Raw genomic sequence first — 19,809 nt, forward strand, 5'->3', positions numbered from 1 at the left:
AGGAGGTTGGCAAAAATGGAAAAAATATTTTTCGGAAAATTTCACTATAGGTCACCGACTACAAGAAATTGGTATATATAATATTTAAAGATGAAATATCGGCTACAAAAAGTTTACATAAACAAAATATTTTTTGTTATAAATCACACATTGGTTTCGAATATAATAGCAATAGCTGGCACAAGGCTTCATTATAGGAGGTTGATATCAAGGAAGAAAATACTCTTCAGAAAATTTTACTATAGGGCTCGGACCAGAATTAACCGCTATATACAATATTTAATATTGATATGTGGGTTCAGATTATATACATAAATTAAAATGAATTGTGAGGTGAATTGTGTATTTTTTCGAAATTAATGGCAATAATTGCCATAAGGCTTCATTATAGGAGGTTGATATCAATGGAAGTAATATTCTCCAGGTAATTTTCTATAGGTCTCGAACCAGAATTAGTCGCTATATATAATATTTGATAATGAAATATCGGTTATAAATTGATTACATAAAGGCAAATAGTTTTCGAAGAAAATCTCATATTTTTTTCGAATTTAATGGCAATAACTGCCACAAGGCTTCATTTAAGGAGGTCGCTATTAATGGATAAAGTATTCTTCAGGTAATTTTACTATAGGTCCCCGACTAGAAGAAATTGGTATATATAAAATTTGACGATGAAATATCAGTTACAAATTGTGTACATAAAAGAAAATAATTTCAGTAATAAATTTAATTTGTGTTTCGAATAAAATGTCAATATCTGCCACAAGGCTTTATTTTAGGAGGTTAATATCAACGGAGAAAATATTCTTTAGATAATTTTACTATAGGTCTAGGACTAAAATAAATCGTTATATATAATATATTATATAGAAATATCAGCTACAAATTGTGTACATATACGAAAATAATTTTTGAACTAAGATTTATGTTATTTCAAAATCAATGACAATATCTGCCACAGGGCTTCATTTTAGGAGGTTAGTATTAATGGGCAAAATGTCCGTTAGTTTATTGTACTATAGATCACCGAATAAACAAAATTCATATATATAATATTTGACGCTGAAATATCGGCTATAAATTGTGTACATAAACGAAGAAAATTGTTGTAAGAAGTTCCATGTATGTTTCGAAGTTACTGACAACAAATGCCACAAGGCATCATTTTAGGAGGTTGCTACCAATGGACAAAATATTCTCCAGAAAATTTCACTATAGGTCACCGACTAAATCAAATCGGTATATGTAATATTTCATATTGAAATATCGGTCATAATTGTGTGTATAAGCGAAAATAATTGTTAAGGTAAATCTCACATTGTTTCGAAATTTGTGGCAATAATTGCCACAAGGCTTCATTTTAGGAGGTTGGTATCAATGGAAAAAATGTTCTATAGGGAATTTTACAGTAGGTCTGGAACGACAAGAAATCGGTATATATAATTGTTTATATAAAATTATCAGTTACAAATTGTATACATAAACGAAACTATTTTTTCAGATATATCATATATTTTTTCGAAATTAATGGTCATAACTGCCACAAGGCTTCATTTGAGGAGGTTGATATCAATGAAAAAAATGTTCTCCCGAAAATTTCACTATAGGTCTAGGACTAAAAGAAATCGGTATATAGAATGTAAATATTTTTGTTGTTCAGTGTTTAAAGTAGCTACACTCGTGTTTATTGTTAACAAAAAAGTTATTTAAATATTGACATACAGTGGCTCCATCGCATAATCGGACAAAAGGAGTATTTACTAATACCAGAAGATTTTTGGAAGCAGGTAATTTGATGATAGATCATCCTAAAATACATTTATATTGATAGTGTTCATTATATTAAGGTTCTGTTTGCTAACGAAAGCAAATTTAATTTGCACGGATCAGATGGAAAGATGTATGTGTGGCGTAAGCCAAATGCTGAATTTAATCATAAGAATACAAAAGCCACTGTTAAGCACGGAGGAGGTTCTGTTATGGTTTGGGGCTGCATGTCGAGTGCGGGAGTAGGCAATTTGCATTTTATTGATGGTAAAATGGACAAATTTGTCTACCTCAACATTTTAAAACAAAATGTAAAGCAAAGTGCAGACAAATTGGGTATCGCGAACAACTTTGCCTTTTATCAAGACAACGATCCCAAGCACACATCAGGTGTTGCAAAGCTTTGGTTGATCCATAACTGCCCCAAAACTTATACAAACACCTACACAGAGCCCAGACCTTAACGTAATTGAGCATATTTGGGAAGAATTAGCTAGGAGAGTGTATGAAAAAAAATTTAACTCCTTAGTACAGCTTAAGGCGGTTTTACTGGAATCGTGGAACTCCATAGAGCCGGAGGTATGCCAGAATGTGGTCAAATCAATACCGAAGCTTTTGCAGGCCGTTCTGGAAACAAAGGATATGCAACTAAATATTAATTTCTCGATTTTTTTCATTTTTTAACATTGATACTTTGCTTTGTCCGATTTTGTGTTGAACACAATAAATTGAGTTAATTTTGTATTTCTGACGAAATTTACTGGTATCACTAGAAAAGTTGTTGTTTTTTGTATTGTTCAGAAATATAAGTAAGTAATGTGTAAATAAAAGCGAAAAAAACTACACATTTAGACAATTTTTTTGAAATGTATAGCTTTATTATATCTGACAACCACTTGTCCGATTATTCGATGGAGCCACTGTAAGTGCGGCACAATGATGCCTAGCCTGTATCTGCTTTAAAATACGGATATATAAGTGTTATGTATATAACACTTATATATCCGTACCTTTAAAGCAGAATGAGGCTAGGTATTATTGTGTCTCACTTTGGCGTATACAAATCAAAGCACACAATGAAATATTTTGATTTAAAAAATGACTTTATACCTCAATATATAGGGTATTTGTGGTACACGTGAATAATTTTTCATTCATTCCGAATGTGGTTATTAACCTACAATCATTTTTTTTTTTTTTTTGCTTCAGACCAAAAATGTAAATAATTGCACAAATTTTATCAGTCATTAAGTGAACAAATTATGGCTAACAAAAATGTTGTTTAGACTGCTAAGTGTCTGGAATCTCATATTGTATTTACCGAAGGGTGAAGACGATATATAAATATTTTGTCTTTATATATTCTTTATTTATTTATTTTTTAGAAAATATACATAATATATTATTTGTGTTCCATGACCTTTGATGGAGAATATTTCTTCCATTGATACTAATCTCCTACAATGAAGCCATGTGGCAGTTATTGCCACCTATATTGAAAAATGTGACATTTACCTCCAAAAATTATTTTCTTGTATGTACAGAATCTTTAATCGATTTTTCATTGTAAAATATTATAAAAAAAAGATTTCTTTTCGTCGTCGACCTATATTGAAATTTCCTGTAGAGTATTTCTTCCATTGCAAATAACCTCCTAAAATAAAGCCTTGTGGCAGATATTGCAATTAACTTGGAAAAAATAAAACATTTTCTTCAGAAATGATTTTCGTTTATGTACACAATGTGCAATCGATATTTCGTAGTCAAATATAATATCTACTGATTTCCTTTGTTCAGTGGCCTATAGTGAAATTACCTGGAGAATATTTCTGCCATTGATACCAACCTCCTACAATGAAACATTGTGGCAAAAATTGCCATGAAATTCGAATATATGTACGATTTGCATCAAATTATTATTTTCTTTTATGTACACAAATTGTACTCGATTTTTCAGTGCAAAATATTATATATACCGATTTCTATTGATCGGCGACCTATAGTGAAATTTCCTGTAGAGTATTTCTTCCGTTGCAAATAACCTCCTAAAATAAAGCCTTGTGGCAGATATTGTCATTATAATCCAAAAAAGTATGCGATTTAATACACACACATTTTTTGTTTATGTGCAAAATTGGCAACCCATTTTCATTAGTAAAAAATATATCGAACGTTTTATTTATGTCGGTGACCTATAGTGAAATTCGATGGAGAACATTTTTTCCACTGATACTAACCTCCTAAAATGAAGCCTTGTGTCAGATATTGTCATTAGAATCGAAACAAGTATGCGATTTACTACACAAATATTTTTTGTTTATGTACACAATTTGTACCCCATTTTTCATTAGTAAAACTTATATCAAACATTTTATTTTTGTCGGTGATCTATAGTGAAATTCGATGGAGAACATTTTTTCCATTAACACTAACCTCCTAAAATGAAGCCTTGTGGCAGATATTGTCATTATATTCGATACAAATATGTGATTTTTTACAAAAATATTTTTTGTTTATGTACACAATTTGCAACCGATTTTTCGACAGTAAAAATTCTATATACATATTTATTGTAGTCGGTGACCTTAAGTGAAAATCGATGGAGATCATTTTTTCCATTAATACCAACCACCTAAAATGAAGCCTTGTGTCACATATTGCATTAATTTCGGAACAAAAATGAGATTTACCTTAAAAATTCTGTTCGTTTATATACACGATTTATAACCGATATTTCATTGTTTAATATTATATATACCGACTTCTTTTGTCCGGTGACACACAGTGAAATTTTCTGAAGAATATTTCTTCCATTGTTGCCAACCTCCTGCAATGAAACCTTGAGACAGATATTGTCAATAAATTCGAAATAAACATGACATTAATTACAAGCATTATTTTCGTTTATGTACACTATTTTTAACCGACATTTTGATATTAAATATTAGAGGTACCAATTTCTCTTCGTCCAAGACCTTTAGTAAAATTTCCTGGAGAATATTTTGTTCATTGATATCAACCACCTAAAATGAAGCCTTGTGGCAAAAATTGTCATTTATTTCGAAAATATATACGATTTGCCTCAGAAATTATTTTCGTTCGTCCAAGACCTTTAGTAAAATTTCCTGGAGAATATTTTGTTCATTGATATCAACCACCTAAAATGAAGCCTTGTGGCAAAAATTGTCATTTATTTCGAAAATATATACGATTTGCCTCAGAAATTATTTTCGTTTATGTTCACCATTTGCAACCTATATTTCTTCGTCAAATATTACATATAGCGATTTCTTTTAGTCGGTGACCTATAGTAAAATCTCCTGGAGAATATTTTTTCATTCATACCAATCTCATAAAGTCAAGCCTTGTGGCAGATATTGCCATTTTATTCGAAACGAAGATGATATTTATTAAAAAATATATTTCCATTTGAGTGCTGATTTTATAACCGATATTTCATCATAAAATACTATATATTCCGACTTCTTTAGTTCGGTGACCTATAGTGACATTTCCTGGAGAATATTTCTCCATTGATACTAACCTCCTACAATGAAGCCTTGTGGCAGAAATTGTCATTAATTTCAAAACAAGTATTAGATTTATTACAAAAATTATTTTCGTTTATGTACAGATTTCTTGGCCGATATTTCATTGTCAAATATTATATATACCGATTTCTTTTAGTCGGTGACCTATAGTAAAATCTGCTCGAGAATTTTTTTTCATTGATACCAACCTCCTATAATGAAGCCGCATGGCAGATATTCCCACTTCTTTCGAAAAAAGTATGAGATTTATTACATCCACTATTTTCGTTTATTTACACAATTTGTAACCGACATTTCATCATTAAATATTATATATAGCGATTTATTTTAGCCGGCAATATATAGTGAAATTTTCTGGAGAATATTTCTCTCATTGGTAGCAACCTCCTAAAATGAAGCCTTGTGGCAGTTAATGACTTTTATTTCCAGTGTCACAATAAATTTAAGGCTGTTTATATTATTTGAATATTTAGTTAATTTATATCACCTACACCAACAACAATAACCTTAGTTACACCTGAATTTTTTTCTATTTCCGAATAAACCACTTAATTCGTATCAATTTTAAATTCCTACAAGAACAACAATAAAAATTATTCAAATGCACGATTTTACCTTGTCATTTGTCCAACTAACATTAGATTACTATTAATTGTACATACTTATAATAAGTTAAGTATTTAATTTCCAATTGAAATTAAATTTACAAAAAAAAAAAAAACTAAAGAAAATTAAAATAAAATAAGCCGTTCTAATGAAAAAAAACGTGCAGCACAAAATAACAATAAAATTGTTATCAATTGGGCTGGATGACCCGCTTGGAGCAGGGAACTAAGATTTGTAGTCAATATTTAAACCATGAATATTATATATACCGATTGCTTCTGTTCGGTGACCTATAGTGACATTTTATGGAGAATATTTTTCCAATTGATACCAACCTCCTAAAACCAGGCCTTGTGGCAAATATTGCTATTTATTTCGAAAAAGTTTGAAATTAATTACAGCAATTATTTTCGTTTTTGCATACAATTTGTAAGCGATATGTTCTTCTTAAATGTTATATACACCGATTTCATTTAGTCGGCGAATTTTAGTAAAATTTTCTCAAGAATATTTTTTTCATTGGTGCGGATTTCCTAAAATAAGGCCTTGAGGCAGATATTTCCATTATAATCCAAACAAATATACCATTTATTACAAAAATTATTTTCGTTTATGTAGACAAGCGATTTTTTATTATTAAAAATTATATCCAGCCATTTGCTTTTGTCGGTGAACTTTAGTGAAATTATCTTGAGAATATTTCTTTCATTGGAGGCAACCTCCTAAACTGAAGCCGTGTGGCACATATTGCCATTATATTCGAAACAAATATGTGATTTTTGCACCACTTATTTTCTTTGATGTACAAAAAATTGTGGCCGATATTTCATCGTTAAATATCATATATACCGATTTCTTTTAATCGATGACCCATAGTAAAATTTCGTGGAGAATATTTTTCCAATTGATATCAACTACCCAAAATAATGCCATGTGGCAAATATTGCCACTTTATTCGACCCAAATAAGTAATTCTTACAAACAGCATTTTCGTTTATGTATAAAATTTGTAACCGATTTTTTCATTAGTAAAAATTATATCTGTCGATTTCGCTTTGCCAGTGAACTTTGGTGGAATTTTATGAAGAATATTTTCACCATTGATGTCAACCTTCTTATATGAAGCCTTGTGGCAATTGTGGCCATTCATTTCGACAAAGCCATTGTAAATATTTCAAAAATTATTTTTCTTTTGGTACACATTGTGTAACCGATATATCATCGTTAATTATTATATATACCGATTTCTGTTAGTCGGAGATCCATAGCGAAATTTCCTGGAGAATATTTTGTCCATTCATACCAACCTCCTAAAATGTAGCCTTGTGACAAAAATAGCCATATATTTCCAAAACGTATGAAAAATATTACTTCAATTGTTCTTATATATATGTACACAATTTGTAAGCGATATTTCGTAATCAAATATCCAATATGAAGCTTTCTTTAAGTCCGTGATCTATAGTGAAATTTCGTGAAATTTTTTTTTCCATTGGTACCAACCTCCTACAATGAAGCCTTGTGGCATATATGGCTACTAATTTCGAAATAATAAGAATTATACCAAATGTTATTTCCGTTTATGTACCCAATTTGTAATCGATATTTCATCGTCAAATATTCCACATATAGATTTCTTTTAGTCGGTGACCTATAGTAAAATTTCGTGGAGAACATTTTGTCTATTGATATCAACCTCCTAAAATGAAGCCTTGTGGCAAATATTGCCACCAAGTTCGAAAAAATATAAGATATATCTCAAAAATTATTTTTGTTTATGCACACAATTTGTAGCCGAAATTTCTGCGTCAAATAGTGTTCATAGACATTTCTAATGGTCGGTGACCTATAGTAGAATTTCCCGAAGAATATTTTGTTCATTTATATTAACCTTCTAAAATGAAGCCCTGTGACAGATTTTGCCATTATATTCGAAACAAATATGTGATTTCTTAGAATCATTATTTTCGATTATGTACACAATTTGTAAGCCATATTTCACCATCAAATAGTATATATAAAGATTTCCGTTAGTGGGTGACCTATAGTGAAATCTTCCGGAGAACATTTTTTCCATTAATAACAACCTCCTAAAATGAAGCCTTGTGGCAGATTATGCCATTATATTCGAAGCAAATATGAGGTATTTAACAAAACATATTTTCATTTATGTAAACAATTTGTAACCGATTTTTGATAGTAAAAATTATATCTACCGATTTATTGTAGTAGGTGACCTATAGTAAAATTTGATGGAGAACATTTTGTTCACTGCTACTAACCTCCTAAAATGAAGCCTTGTGGCGGATTTTGCCATTATATTCGAAACAAATATGATTTGTTTATAAAAATGTTTTTGTTTATGTACACAAGTTGTAACCGATATTTAATCGTCAAATATTATATATAGCGATATCTTTTAGTCGGTGACCTATAGTAAAATTCGATGGAGAACATTTTTTCCATTAATAACAACGTCCTAAAATGAAGCCTTGTGGCAGATATCGCCATTATCTTCGAAACAAATATGTGAAATACAAAAAAAAAATATTTTCGTTTATGTACACAATTTGTATCCGATATTTCACTGTTACATATTATATATAGCGATTTATTTTAGTCTGAGACCTATAGTGAAATCTTCCGGAGAATATTTTTTCCATTAATAAAAACCTCCTAAAATGAAGCCTTGTGGCAGATATTGTCGTTATATTCAAAACAAATATGTGAAATACTAAAAAAATTATTTTCGTTATGTACACAATTTGTAACCGATTTTTCGATAGTAAAAATTATATCTATCGATTTCTGTTAGTCCGCGACCTATAGTGAAATTTTCTGAGGAATAATTTTTCCATTGATTCCAACCTCCTATAATGAAGCCTTGTGGCAGATATTGTCATTATATTCAAAACAAATATGTGATTTATAACCAAAATATTATATTATATTTTTCAGAAGTAAACAGCATATATTCCGATTTGCTATGTTTGGTGGCCCATAGTGAAACACATTGGAGAATATTTTTTCCATTGATACCAACCTCCTAAAATGAAGCCTTGTGTCAGTTATAGACACTAAGTTAGGGGGGTCCTTAAAATAATATTTTCGTTTGGTCCTTTGATTTTTTTTCCTTTTTTCAATTCGCTTTTAATTAATTCACTATATTTTATATATTTTTTTATTATATTCCAACACTGCTCACAATATATATTTTTGAAACTCACTTTTGACGATCGTCTCACTTTATTTTAAATCCCGTATTTATTTATTTTCAAAAATTTTCCGCTTTTTGGATCCTTCCTGTTTGATTAACTCGCGGCGACTGAAAACTGACAAGAAATCGGCAACATTTTGTTACAAAACAACAACGACAACAAAAAGTAACAACAACTAAATTAACAACAACTTGTTGTTGTGAATATCATTGCAGAGCAGTTGAGGTAGTACCAACGGCAGCGGTACCGGCAGCAATTGCTGCTGTTACAGCTTTTATCTACTTGTCTTAAAGATACAATAACAACAACAACATGTGTTGTTGTGATCATTATTTTTTTTTTTTCATTCATAAACAGACATGCATGCTTATTGTAAAACACATTTTTAGTGGCTCTGATTTGAAAATGGTAGACCGAAGGGAGGATAACCATTTAGAGGTCGTAGATCAGTTTTTTTGGTTTGCAAAAAAAATGTAAATAAATAAATAATTCACTATATAATAAATTCTATTATATACATATGTAAATATAATTTAAATGTAAATTACCCGAAGATAATTGAAATTTACAATTCGGTTTTAATTTAGTTTTTGATAAGCATGTTAATGGGTTTATTATTAGCTAATAGGCCATTTACTAGTGGCGTTGTTTCATTAACGAGTAATCTCATACCCCCTAAGTCAATAGAATGGCGGAATCTTACCTTAGAAATCTATCCTACAAAGGAAAGATGATGAAATGTTTGTTTGCATAGTCATGCCTGAAAGTATGCTTTAAAATATTAAATTTAGTAACTGAATAAATTATTGTGGTACATTCCAAAAAAAATATTTTTTATAAAATCCACGCCTTATTTAGGGTGGCGATAGATACCAAGCAACGGCTCTGATTGGCTTAAACATGGCGAAGTCCAGGCTTCGGGTTAGTTGCCCACACTCGGAAACCCCTTCCGACTATGAAATATCAAAGAAAATAAAAACCAAACCCCCCTAATGTTGACGACCCCCTCAAACGTATACAGGCGGAGTTTTCGCTTTGGCGGATGAACTCAATAAGTAAAAAAAAAACGATATTATTGCCTTGCAGGAACTGCAATGAAAAGGGACAGGCGTAAGTATATCTGATTATTACGCACTGTACTATAGCTGACATGAAACGAGACATGAATTTGGCTGCGGATTCACTTCAGTAGATGAGCGAATTGCTATAATCCGCATAAAAGCGAAGTTCTACTACATCAGTCTTATTTGCGCCCATGCTCCGACCGAAGACAAAGATGAGCAGACCAAAGACATATTTTACGAGCGCCTAGAAGCAGCATATGATCGTTGATCCCTGGCCATGACATGCATTTGGCTGCGGATTCATTCCAGTAGATGTAGCGAATTGCTGTAATCCGCATAAAAGTGAAGTTCTTCTACATCAGTCTTTTTTGCGCCCATGCTCCGACCGAAGATAAAGATGAACAGGCCAAAGACATATTTTACGAGAGCCTAGAAGCAGCATATGATCGTTGATCCCTGGCCATGACATTAAAATTCTTATAAGAGATTTTAATGTAAAAAATCGGAAGGGAACTTATCTTTGGTCCCACCGTCGGAAAATTCAGCCTCCACGTAGAAACATCCGACAACGACATGAGGTTGGTTGACCTCGCGGCGGCAACAAAAACATGGTAGTTAGCAGCACCATATTCAAGCATCTCGATATACACAAGGCCACCTGGATTTCTCCTGATCAAGCAACGAGAAATCAAATTGATCATGTCGTGTGATAGACGGAAGGCATTCATCCAGTGTTTTAGACGCCCGATCGATACGAGGAGCGAATATCGATTCGGACCACTACCTTGTAGCAGCCAAGGTTCGCATTCGTCTTAATGTTGCAGCAAAGGTGCGATCTAATACAACACGGAAACTCGATGTCGAGAAGCTGCAAACACAACAGGTAGCCGAGGCCTACCTGTTGTGTTTGTAACTGGCACAAGATCAGCAGTTTGAAGTCGGAAAGGACCTATCGGAGCCCTTCAATACCGAACGAGGATTCAGACAAGGTGACAGTTTGTCGTGTGACCTTTTTAACATCCAACTGGAAAAGGTCATACGAGGCACAAAGGTGAACAGAAATGGCACTCTGTCTACGACACCGACATAATGCGTCGAACTTTGAGAGCGACAACAGCCACCTTTGAACAAATTGAGAAGGACTCAGCCAAAGTGGGTCTGGCAGTAAACGGCGAGAAGACCAAACTGATGGTATCAACGCGCAAGACGTACCAGTTATTCTCGGACATCGACATTGTTAGACGTATTGAGCTGCAGCGACTACGTTGGCTAGGTCATGTTGTGAGAATGGATGAAGATGCCCCAGCTCAGAAGGCATATAAAAGCGAACCAGCTGATGGTTCACGCAGAAGGGGAAGACCAAGAATACGTTGGAAAGATCAAATCGAAGACAACATTGCCGAAAATGGTATTTCAAATTGGAAAAACTGCGCAGAAGACCGACTAGCGTGGAAATCTTTTCTAAGCTCGGCTTATGGAACGAAAGTTCTGTCACAAGCCAGCTAAGTAAGTAAGATACTACCCGCCATGCTGTTATATGGATCTGAAGCATGGGTACTTGCGCAAGCAGATGAGGCAGCTCTTGGGGTGTTTGAAAGAAAAGTTCTCTGAAAGATCTATGGGTAGATTTTGGAGTAGTCCATGTAAAGACGTTTTTGGAATCGCTCATGGCCCTTTGGGCAAGGTTCTTGTTTATGAAATAAATTGAATTGAGCTTTACAATTTATTTATTTACAATTTACAATTTATTCGCAGACATCGACATAGTCAGTCGTATTGAGCTGCAGCAACTACGTTGGCTAGGTCATGTTGTGAGAATGGATGAAGATGCCCCCGGCCCAGAAGGCATATAAAAGCGAACCAGCTGATGGTTCACGCAGAAGTGGAAGGCCAAGAATACGTTGGAAAGATCAAGTCGAATACAACATCGCCGAAAATGGTTTTTCAAATTGGAAAAACTGCACAAAAGACCGACGCACCTGGAAATCTTTTCTAAGCTCGGCCTATGGAACGAAAGTTCTGCCACAAGCCAGCTAAGTAAGTGCCACCATAAATAAAACGAATGACATACGTTTTGAAATTCGGAGAAGGATTGTGATGGCCAACAAATGCTACTATGGTCTAAGTAAGCGGTTTAGAAACAAGGCCACCTCCCGACCACATCATTGGAAAGCGCCTCTCTGCATCCGAACTATGCGAATGTGGCTTCCAGGAGATATAGTAGAATAGAGCGAACTCTCCCCTACAATCCGAACTAGGCGAATGAGGCTCCTGGAAGATATGCAGAGAAGATTTCCCCATTGGGCTCCGAAGAGCGGCAAATTAAAGTGGTTAATTGTAATGCTATAGAAGGGGAAACAATGTATCGAACATATGCATTGCCGTAATCGATGTATCGAACTTATACACTACCCGTGCTGTTATATGGATCTGAAGCATGGGTACTTGCGCAAGTAGATGAGGCAGCTCTTGGGGCGTTTGAAAGACAAATTCTCCGAAAGATCTACGGGCCGATCTGTGTCGAATATTGGCATCGAATGAACCACGAGCTTAACAATTTATACGCGGACATCGACATAGTCAGTCGTATTGAGCTGCAGCGAATACGGTGGCTAGGCCATGTTGTGCGAAAGAAAGAGAATGATCCTTGAAAAATATTCTTTAATAAATCCACGCCTCAGTTGGACCTTGAAAAATATTCTTTAATAAATCCACGCCTCAGTTGGCCCTTGAAAAATATTCTTTAATAAATCCACGCCTCAGTTGGACCTTGAAAAATATTCTTTAATAAATCCACGCCTCAGTTGGACCTTGAAAAATATTCTTTAATAAATCCACGCCTCAGTTGGACCTTGAAAAATATTCTTTAATAAATCCACGCCTCAGTTGGACCTTGAAAAATATTCTTTAATAAATCCACGCCTCAGTTGGACCTTGAAAAATATTCTTTAATAAATCCACGCCTCAGTTCGACCTTGAAAGGCATATAAAAGCGAGCCTTCTGATGGTTCCCGTAGAAGGGGAAGGCCAGGAATCAGATGGAAAGACCAAGTAGAAAACAATATCTTGGAACGTGGTCTTTCAAATTGGAGGAGATCTGGACAAGACCGAAGCGCTTGGAAATCTGGATTTAAAAACAATTTTTATTTTTTTTTTTAATTTTTTTAAATATTTTTTTTAATAATTTTTATTAAAATTAATTTTTAACTAAATTAAAAATATACAGATTTTCCTTAAAATCTATTTACAATATTTTTTTCTAGTTAATACTTTTCTCAAAAAAAAATTTTTTTTTGAAATATGCTTAAACAAAAAATTGCCTCAAGACTATTAGGAATCCTGCCAGTCCCAGTAACTGCAAATTAAATTCCACTCTCGTCCCACCATTACCCTCTAAAACGTCCTCCCACCAGGTCCATTCATAATTGAAATCTGCCGGATTACAACGATAATCAGCTGGTTTATTATTGATCGCGTGGGCATGCTCCCTAAAGTATGCAATACGTTCCAGAATATTCGCAAAGATTGTGGAATTTTTCATTTTCTCATAGAGATTATTTTGTTCGCACGGGTCGACATCCAAATCGAAAAGGCAGGGAGACTCCAAGGGGTTACAGGCCACACCCTGGGTGGCATCCTCATATTGACACCTAACCGTGGCATGTTCGCGATGCTCCAACAGCTGTATGGGTTTATCGCCGGTAATGGCATGCAAATGTTTCCAAACGGGGGATTGCTTGACCAACTCCTCGTAGTGCTCAAATCTGGGATCAATTTGTGAGCTATCATTGGGACGCTGGGATAGCCATGTGTCAAAGCGACCTTCCAGGGTGGTACCATTTATGTACTTCCATTTACCCTTGGCATAGACTTCATAATTGAAAATGTCATCAATGTTGTGCATTATTTCACGTTCGACGGACTCATAGCCGTACTTTAGGGATGGCCACAAATTGAGGCCATCAATTTTAAGGGCCTCCAGATCGAGATGGATATTTGCTGCCGACGCCAAGGTGGGTAGGAAGTCACCAATGTAGATTTTCTGCTTCCAAATGGTGCCAAGTTTTTCCAGCTGAGTAGACCAAATGGCGGCCGAGGAGCGTAGGCCACCCTCCCAGGGGGAATGTTTTTGCTGAGGAGGAAAATCACGACCAAAAATTAATTAAAAAAAATTAAAATTAAATTAAAAACCAGTAAGGAAAGTAGTAAAGTCGGACGGGGCCGACTATATGATACCCTTCACCACTATGGATATATTAAACAGGACTATTAACATGAAATTGGATGAAATAAAATATGTGATATTTATCTAAATGTGAATCTACCTATATATCCATAAGTTATATAAATCGACTTCAATCAAATATAAATAGGTTATCTGTTGGGCTATGTCTGTACTTCTAGAAAACGCAACTACGTAATTCTATGCTCAATTTTGTACGTTGTGCAAAATTTGATGTCAACCTGACTAGCATGAAGAGTTTGATGTCCAATTTACTTAAAATCGGGCGAAAATATATATGGAAGCTCTATCCAAATATATCGAAGGATATATAGGGACTTTGGCGCACCATTTACATGAAATCGGACGAAACTATATCTGAATCTGGGCCGATTTTCTCGAAACTGGGCAGACATCATTCTAGGCTCAAATCAGTACGTTATGCCAAATTTTCTTGCAAATCGAAAGATATATAGGGACTTTGGGGCACCATTAACATGAAATCGGACGAAACTATATATGGGAGCTATATCTAAATCTGGACCGATTTTCGCGAAACTGGGCAGACATCATTCTAGCCTCAATTCAGTACGTTATGCCAAATTTCATGCAAATCGAAAGATATATAAGGACTTTGGTACACCATTTACCTTAAATCGGAGGAAGATATATACGGGAGCTATATCTAAATCTGAACCGATTTTCACGAAACTTTGCACACATCATTCTAGACTTAATTCAGTGCGCTATGCCAAATTTCGTGCAAATCGAAAGATATATAGGGACTTTGGTACGCCATTTACCAAAATATATATATATATATATATATGGGAGCTATATCTAAATCTGAACCGATTTTCACGAAACTTTGCACAAATCATTCTAGACTTAATTCAGTGCGCTATGCCAAATTTCGTGCAAATCGAAAGATATATAGGGACTTTGGTACGCCATTTACCAAAAATCGGCCGAAACTATATATGGGAGCTATATCTAAATCTGAACCGATTTTCACGAAACTTGGCACACATCTTTCGTGGCTCAATTCAGTACTCTATGCCAAATTTCGTGCAAATCGAAAGATTTTCAGGGTCTAAAGTCCGTAAATCGGGCGAAACTATATATGGGAGCTATATATAAATCTGAACCGATTTTCACGAAACTTGGCACACATCTTTCGTGGCTCAATTCAGTACGCTATGCCAAATTTCGTGCAAATCGAAAGATTTTCAGGGTCTAAAGTCCGTAAATCGGGCAAAAATATATATGGGAGCTATATCTAAATCTGAACCGATTTTTCCCAATTTCAATAGGGTTCGTCCTTGGGCCAAACAAATGAGCTGTGCCAAATTTCATCCAAATCGGATCATAAATGCGACCTGTACTTTGTTTACAATTTAACATGGACAGACGGACGGACATGCATAAATCGATTCGGAAAGTGATTCTATGCATATTCTCAAAAGGAACCATGGGTCTATCTCGATTATTTTTGCCTGTTACAAACATATGCACAAAGACATAATACCCTGTACCACAGTGTGGTGAAGGGTATAAAAATGTTTCCAAAAAAATTATTTAAAAAAAATATTTTTTAAGATTAAAAAATATTTTTTCAAAAAAAAAATTTTTTCAAAAAAAAATTATTTAAAAAAAATGTTTTCAAAAAAAAAAAAAATATTAAAAAAAAATTTTATAAATTATTTTTTTTTCGAAAAAGAAATTATTTTTTTTAAAAAGAAAATATTTTTTAAGATTAAAAAATATTTTTTTAAATTATTTTTAAAAAATTTAAAAAATATCTTAAAAATCAAATTTTTTTAAATTAAAAAAATATTTTTTTTTAAATATTTTTTTTTTGAAAAATAATTTAAAAAAAAAAATTTAAAAAAAATAAATAAAAAAATAAAATAAAAATAAATAAAATAATAATATTTAAAAAAATATTTAAAAATTATTTTCAAAAAAAAATATTTAAAAAAAATATTTTTTTAATTTTTTTTTTGAAAAAAAATATTAAAAAAAAAATAATTAAAAAAAAAAATCTTAAAAATCAATTTTCTAAATTAAATAAAAAATTCAAAATTGTTCCTTACCCCCCTCAGCGGATAATTCGACGCCGTTGTCGAATGCATACCCTGTGTCGGGCCACCATTGTCGGACAAAAACAACAATATGGTATTGTTCAGAATACCCCGATGACTCAAGGCTTCCACCACCTGGCCCACACTTTCATCCATTTTCGATACCATGGCGGCATATTTCCGCCTTCGTTCATCTTTAATATATGCGAATTTCGCAATTTCCGATTCAGGAGCTTGGAGAGGGTCTTCATCATTTCCCGAATGCGGAGCCAAATGACTTAGCAACATAAACAATGGTTTCTTTTGATAATTATGTTCGAGGATGCGGCGTATGGCAGCCTCTGTAAGGAGATCAGTGACATAGGTACCATTGCGATCGCATACCGGTTTCAAATTGTCACGGAAATCATGGCCCCTGGAATAGTTGGCATTCTGAAACAATCGAAAAAAATTAAAATTTTTTTCTAACCCCAAAAATTCTTCCCTCTTCCTTTGGCTTACCCCCTGATCCAATGTCTGATCATAGTAGCCGACATAGGCCCCCAAATAACCATAATGCTGATCGAAACCCCTAAATGTCGGAGTGTAGGCCTTGCGGGACATACCCAAATGCCATTTGCCTATCAGGGAGGTGTAGTAACCATTTTGTTGGAAAATCTCCGCCATTGTGGTCTCATTGGTGGGTAAACCCCAGGGTTGATCGTTGACCAGAACATAATGTTGCATTCCGGTATTTAGGGGATATTTACCGGTTAGCAGAGCAGCTCTGGAGGGCGTACACATTGATGGTGTATAGAGATTATTGAGAATGACACCACTATAAGCCAAGGCATCAATGTTCGGTGTGAGGAATTCATTTGAGCCACGGAAACTGATGTCATCGAAGCCCTGGAAATATTGAAAAAAAAAATATTTCAAAAAAAAAAATTGAATAAAAATAATTAAAAAATAATCAGAGACCAGAGGCGTGGATTTTTTAAAAAAATATTTTTTCGAAGATCCACAAGGCGTGAATTTTTTAAAAAAAATATTTTTTCGAAAATCCACAAGGCGCGAATTTTTTAAAAAAATATTTTTTCGAATATCCACAAAGCGTGGATTTAAAAAAAAATATTTTTTCGAAGATCCACAAAGCGTGGATTTAAAAAAAAAATATTTTTTCGAAGATCCACAAAGCGTGGATTTTTTAAAAAAATATTTTTTCGAAGATCCACAAAGCGTGGATTTAAAAAAAAATATTTTTTCGAAGATCCACAAAGCGTAGATTTTTTAAAAAAATATTTTTTCGAAGATCCACAAAGCGTGGATTTTTTAAAAAAATATTTTTTCGAAGATCCACAAAGCGTGGATTTTTTAAAAAAATATTTTTTCGAAGATCCACAAAGCGTGGATTTTTAAAAAAAATATTTTTTCGAAGATCCACAAAGCGTGGATTTTTTAAAAAAAATATTTTTTCGAAGATCCACAAAGCGTGGATTTTTTAAAAAAATATTTTTTCAAAGATCCACAAAGCGTGGATTTTTTAAAAAAATATTTTTTCGAAGATCCACAAAGCGTGGATTTTTTAAAAAAATATTTTTTCGAAGATCCACAAAGCGTGGATTTTTTAAAAAAATATTTTTTCGAAGATCCACAAAGCGTGGATTTTTAAAAAAAAATATTTTTTCGAAGATCCACAAAGCGTGGATTTTTTAAAAAATATTTTTTCGAAGATCCACAAAGCGTGGATTTTTTAAAAAAATATTTTTTCAATGATCCACAAAGCGTGGATTTTTTAAAAAAAATATTTTTTCAATGATCCACAAAGCGTGGATTTTTTAAAAAAATATTTTTTCGAGGATCCACAAAGCGTGGATTTTTTAAATAAATATTTTTTCGAAGATCCACAAAGCGTGGATTTTTTAAAAAAATATGTTTTCGAAGATCCACAAAGCGTGGATTTTTTAAAAAAATATTTTTTCGAAGATCCACAAAGCGTGGATTTTTTAAAAAAATATTTTTTCGAAGATCCACAAAGCGTGGATTTTTTAAAAAAATATTTTTTCGAAGATCCACAAAGCGTGGATTTTTTAAAAAAATATTTTTTCGAAGATCCACAAAGCGTGGATTTTTAAAAAAATATTTTTTTGAAGATCCACAAAGCGTGGATTTTTTAAAAAGATATTTTTTTGAAGATCCACAAAGCGTGGATTTTTTAAAAAAATATTTTTTTGAAGATCCACAAAGCGTGGATTTTTTAAAAAAATATATTTTTTTATTTTCTCATATCTCCCCCAATACTCACCATATCATCAGCCATAATAATTACAATATTTGGTTTTGAATTCATATCCCAGTTGGTGGCCTGCTCTGCAGAGACCATTCCGATAGCAGCCAGCACCAGTGCTGGCAGATAAAATCGATACATATTTTTTTTCTGAGTGTTTTTATTCTATTTCGAATTTCACAAGAAATTTATTCAAATTGGGCAGCCAATGGGTCTTTGTTAGATGGCGCCTGAAATTAGAAAAAATCAACAACAACAAAATCATCAGCAAAAAATAACAAAAATAAAAAGTTTAGCAACAAAAATCACAAAATTGTTAATATAATTAAGTCACGTTTGAGACCGTCCGTCTGTGTGCTGCTGATGCTGTATGAGACTCTGTCGGGTTGTCGATAGATTTGTTTACACATCATTATAATAATTTGCTTAAATATTTACTTTTGTACAAACAAAAAAACAACAAAGTTTGTTAACGGTAGTTGTCGTTTTTGCTAATTTATTAGCAACGCTAATAAATTTTTGTTGAAACTGGGGGTAATAAAAATTTATTTTTTTCCTAAAGATTTTCCTTTTTTATTTTTCAAAAAAAAAAAAAAAAAAAGAAAAACAAAAAAATATTTTTTTCCTATTTTTCTAGGCCTTTAAATAAGGCATCTCCTTTAAATAAAGCTTTTCTCTTAAAATTCTCTTCTTTACAGTCCCCAAATGTTTTCTCTTTCCTCTCTTAGTCTTACAATTACCAAGTTCCGTTACCGTAACGGAGTGTTACAATGTTACACTACTACTGTAACAGAGTTACAGTAACAATGACACTCCCCCTCTGAATGATTGTTATGCCTAACGCAAAGAGAGTTGAAGCAAAGAGTAATTTAAGAGATCTAGTTATGAAAATAATTGTTGTGCTCTTTTCTCAAACAAACCGATTGAGAATTCTAAAATGGTTAATTACGAAACGATTAATTGCCAATAGCCATTGTTTTCAATTTTCAATGGGGTTTGGTGTTTATTGTTTATAAAAACAACAAAAT

The 19,809-nt window shown here is 33.1% G+C and overlaps 1 protein-coding gene across 1 annotated transcript; it reads right to left on the reverse strand.

The window, feature by feature from the left end:
- Positions 1-13,513: 13,513 nt before the first annotated feature.
- LOC133337105 (arylsulfatase B-like) lies at positions 13,514-18,845 on the reverse strand. The gene is made up of 4 exons (XM_061545369.1): positions 18,800-18,845; positions 17,017-17,403; positions 16,528-16,947; positions 13,514-14,341 (listed from the first exon to the last, which is right to left on the reverse strand). Exons 1-4 carry the CDS (start codon positions 18,842-18,844, stop codon positions 13,514-13,516), a joined length of 1,680 nt encoding a protein of 559 aa, XP_061401353.1. The 5' UTR covers position 18,845.
- Positions 18,846-19,809: the final 964 nt, after the last annotated feature.

The sequence above is a fragment of the Musca vetustissima genome, unplaced genomic scaffold, assembly GCF_032173495.1.
Source record: "Musca vetustissima isolate MV318-11 ecotype Yass unplaced genomic scaffold, APGP_CSIRO_Mvet_v1 utg2547, whole genome shotgun sequence".
In the NCBI taxonomy this organism is placed as follows: Eukaryota; Metazoa; Arthropoda; class Insecta; order Diptera; family Muscidae; genus Musca; species Musca vetustissima.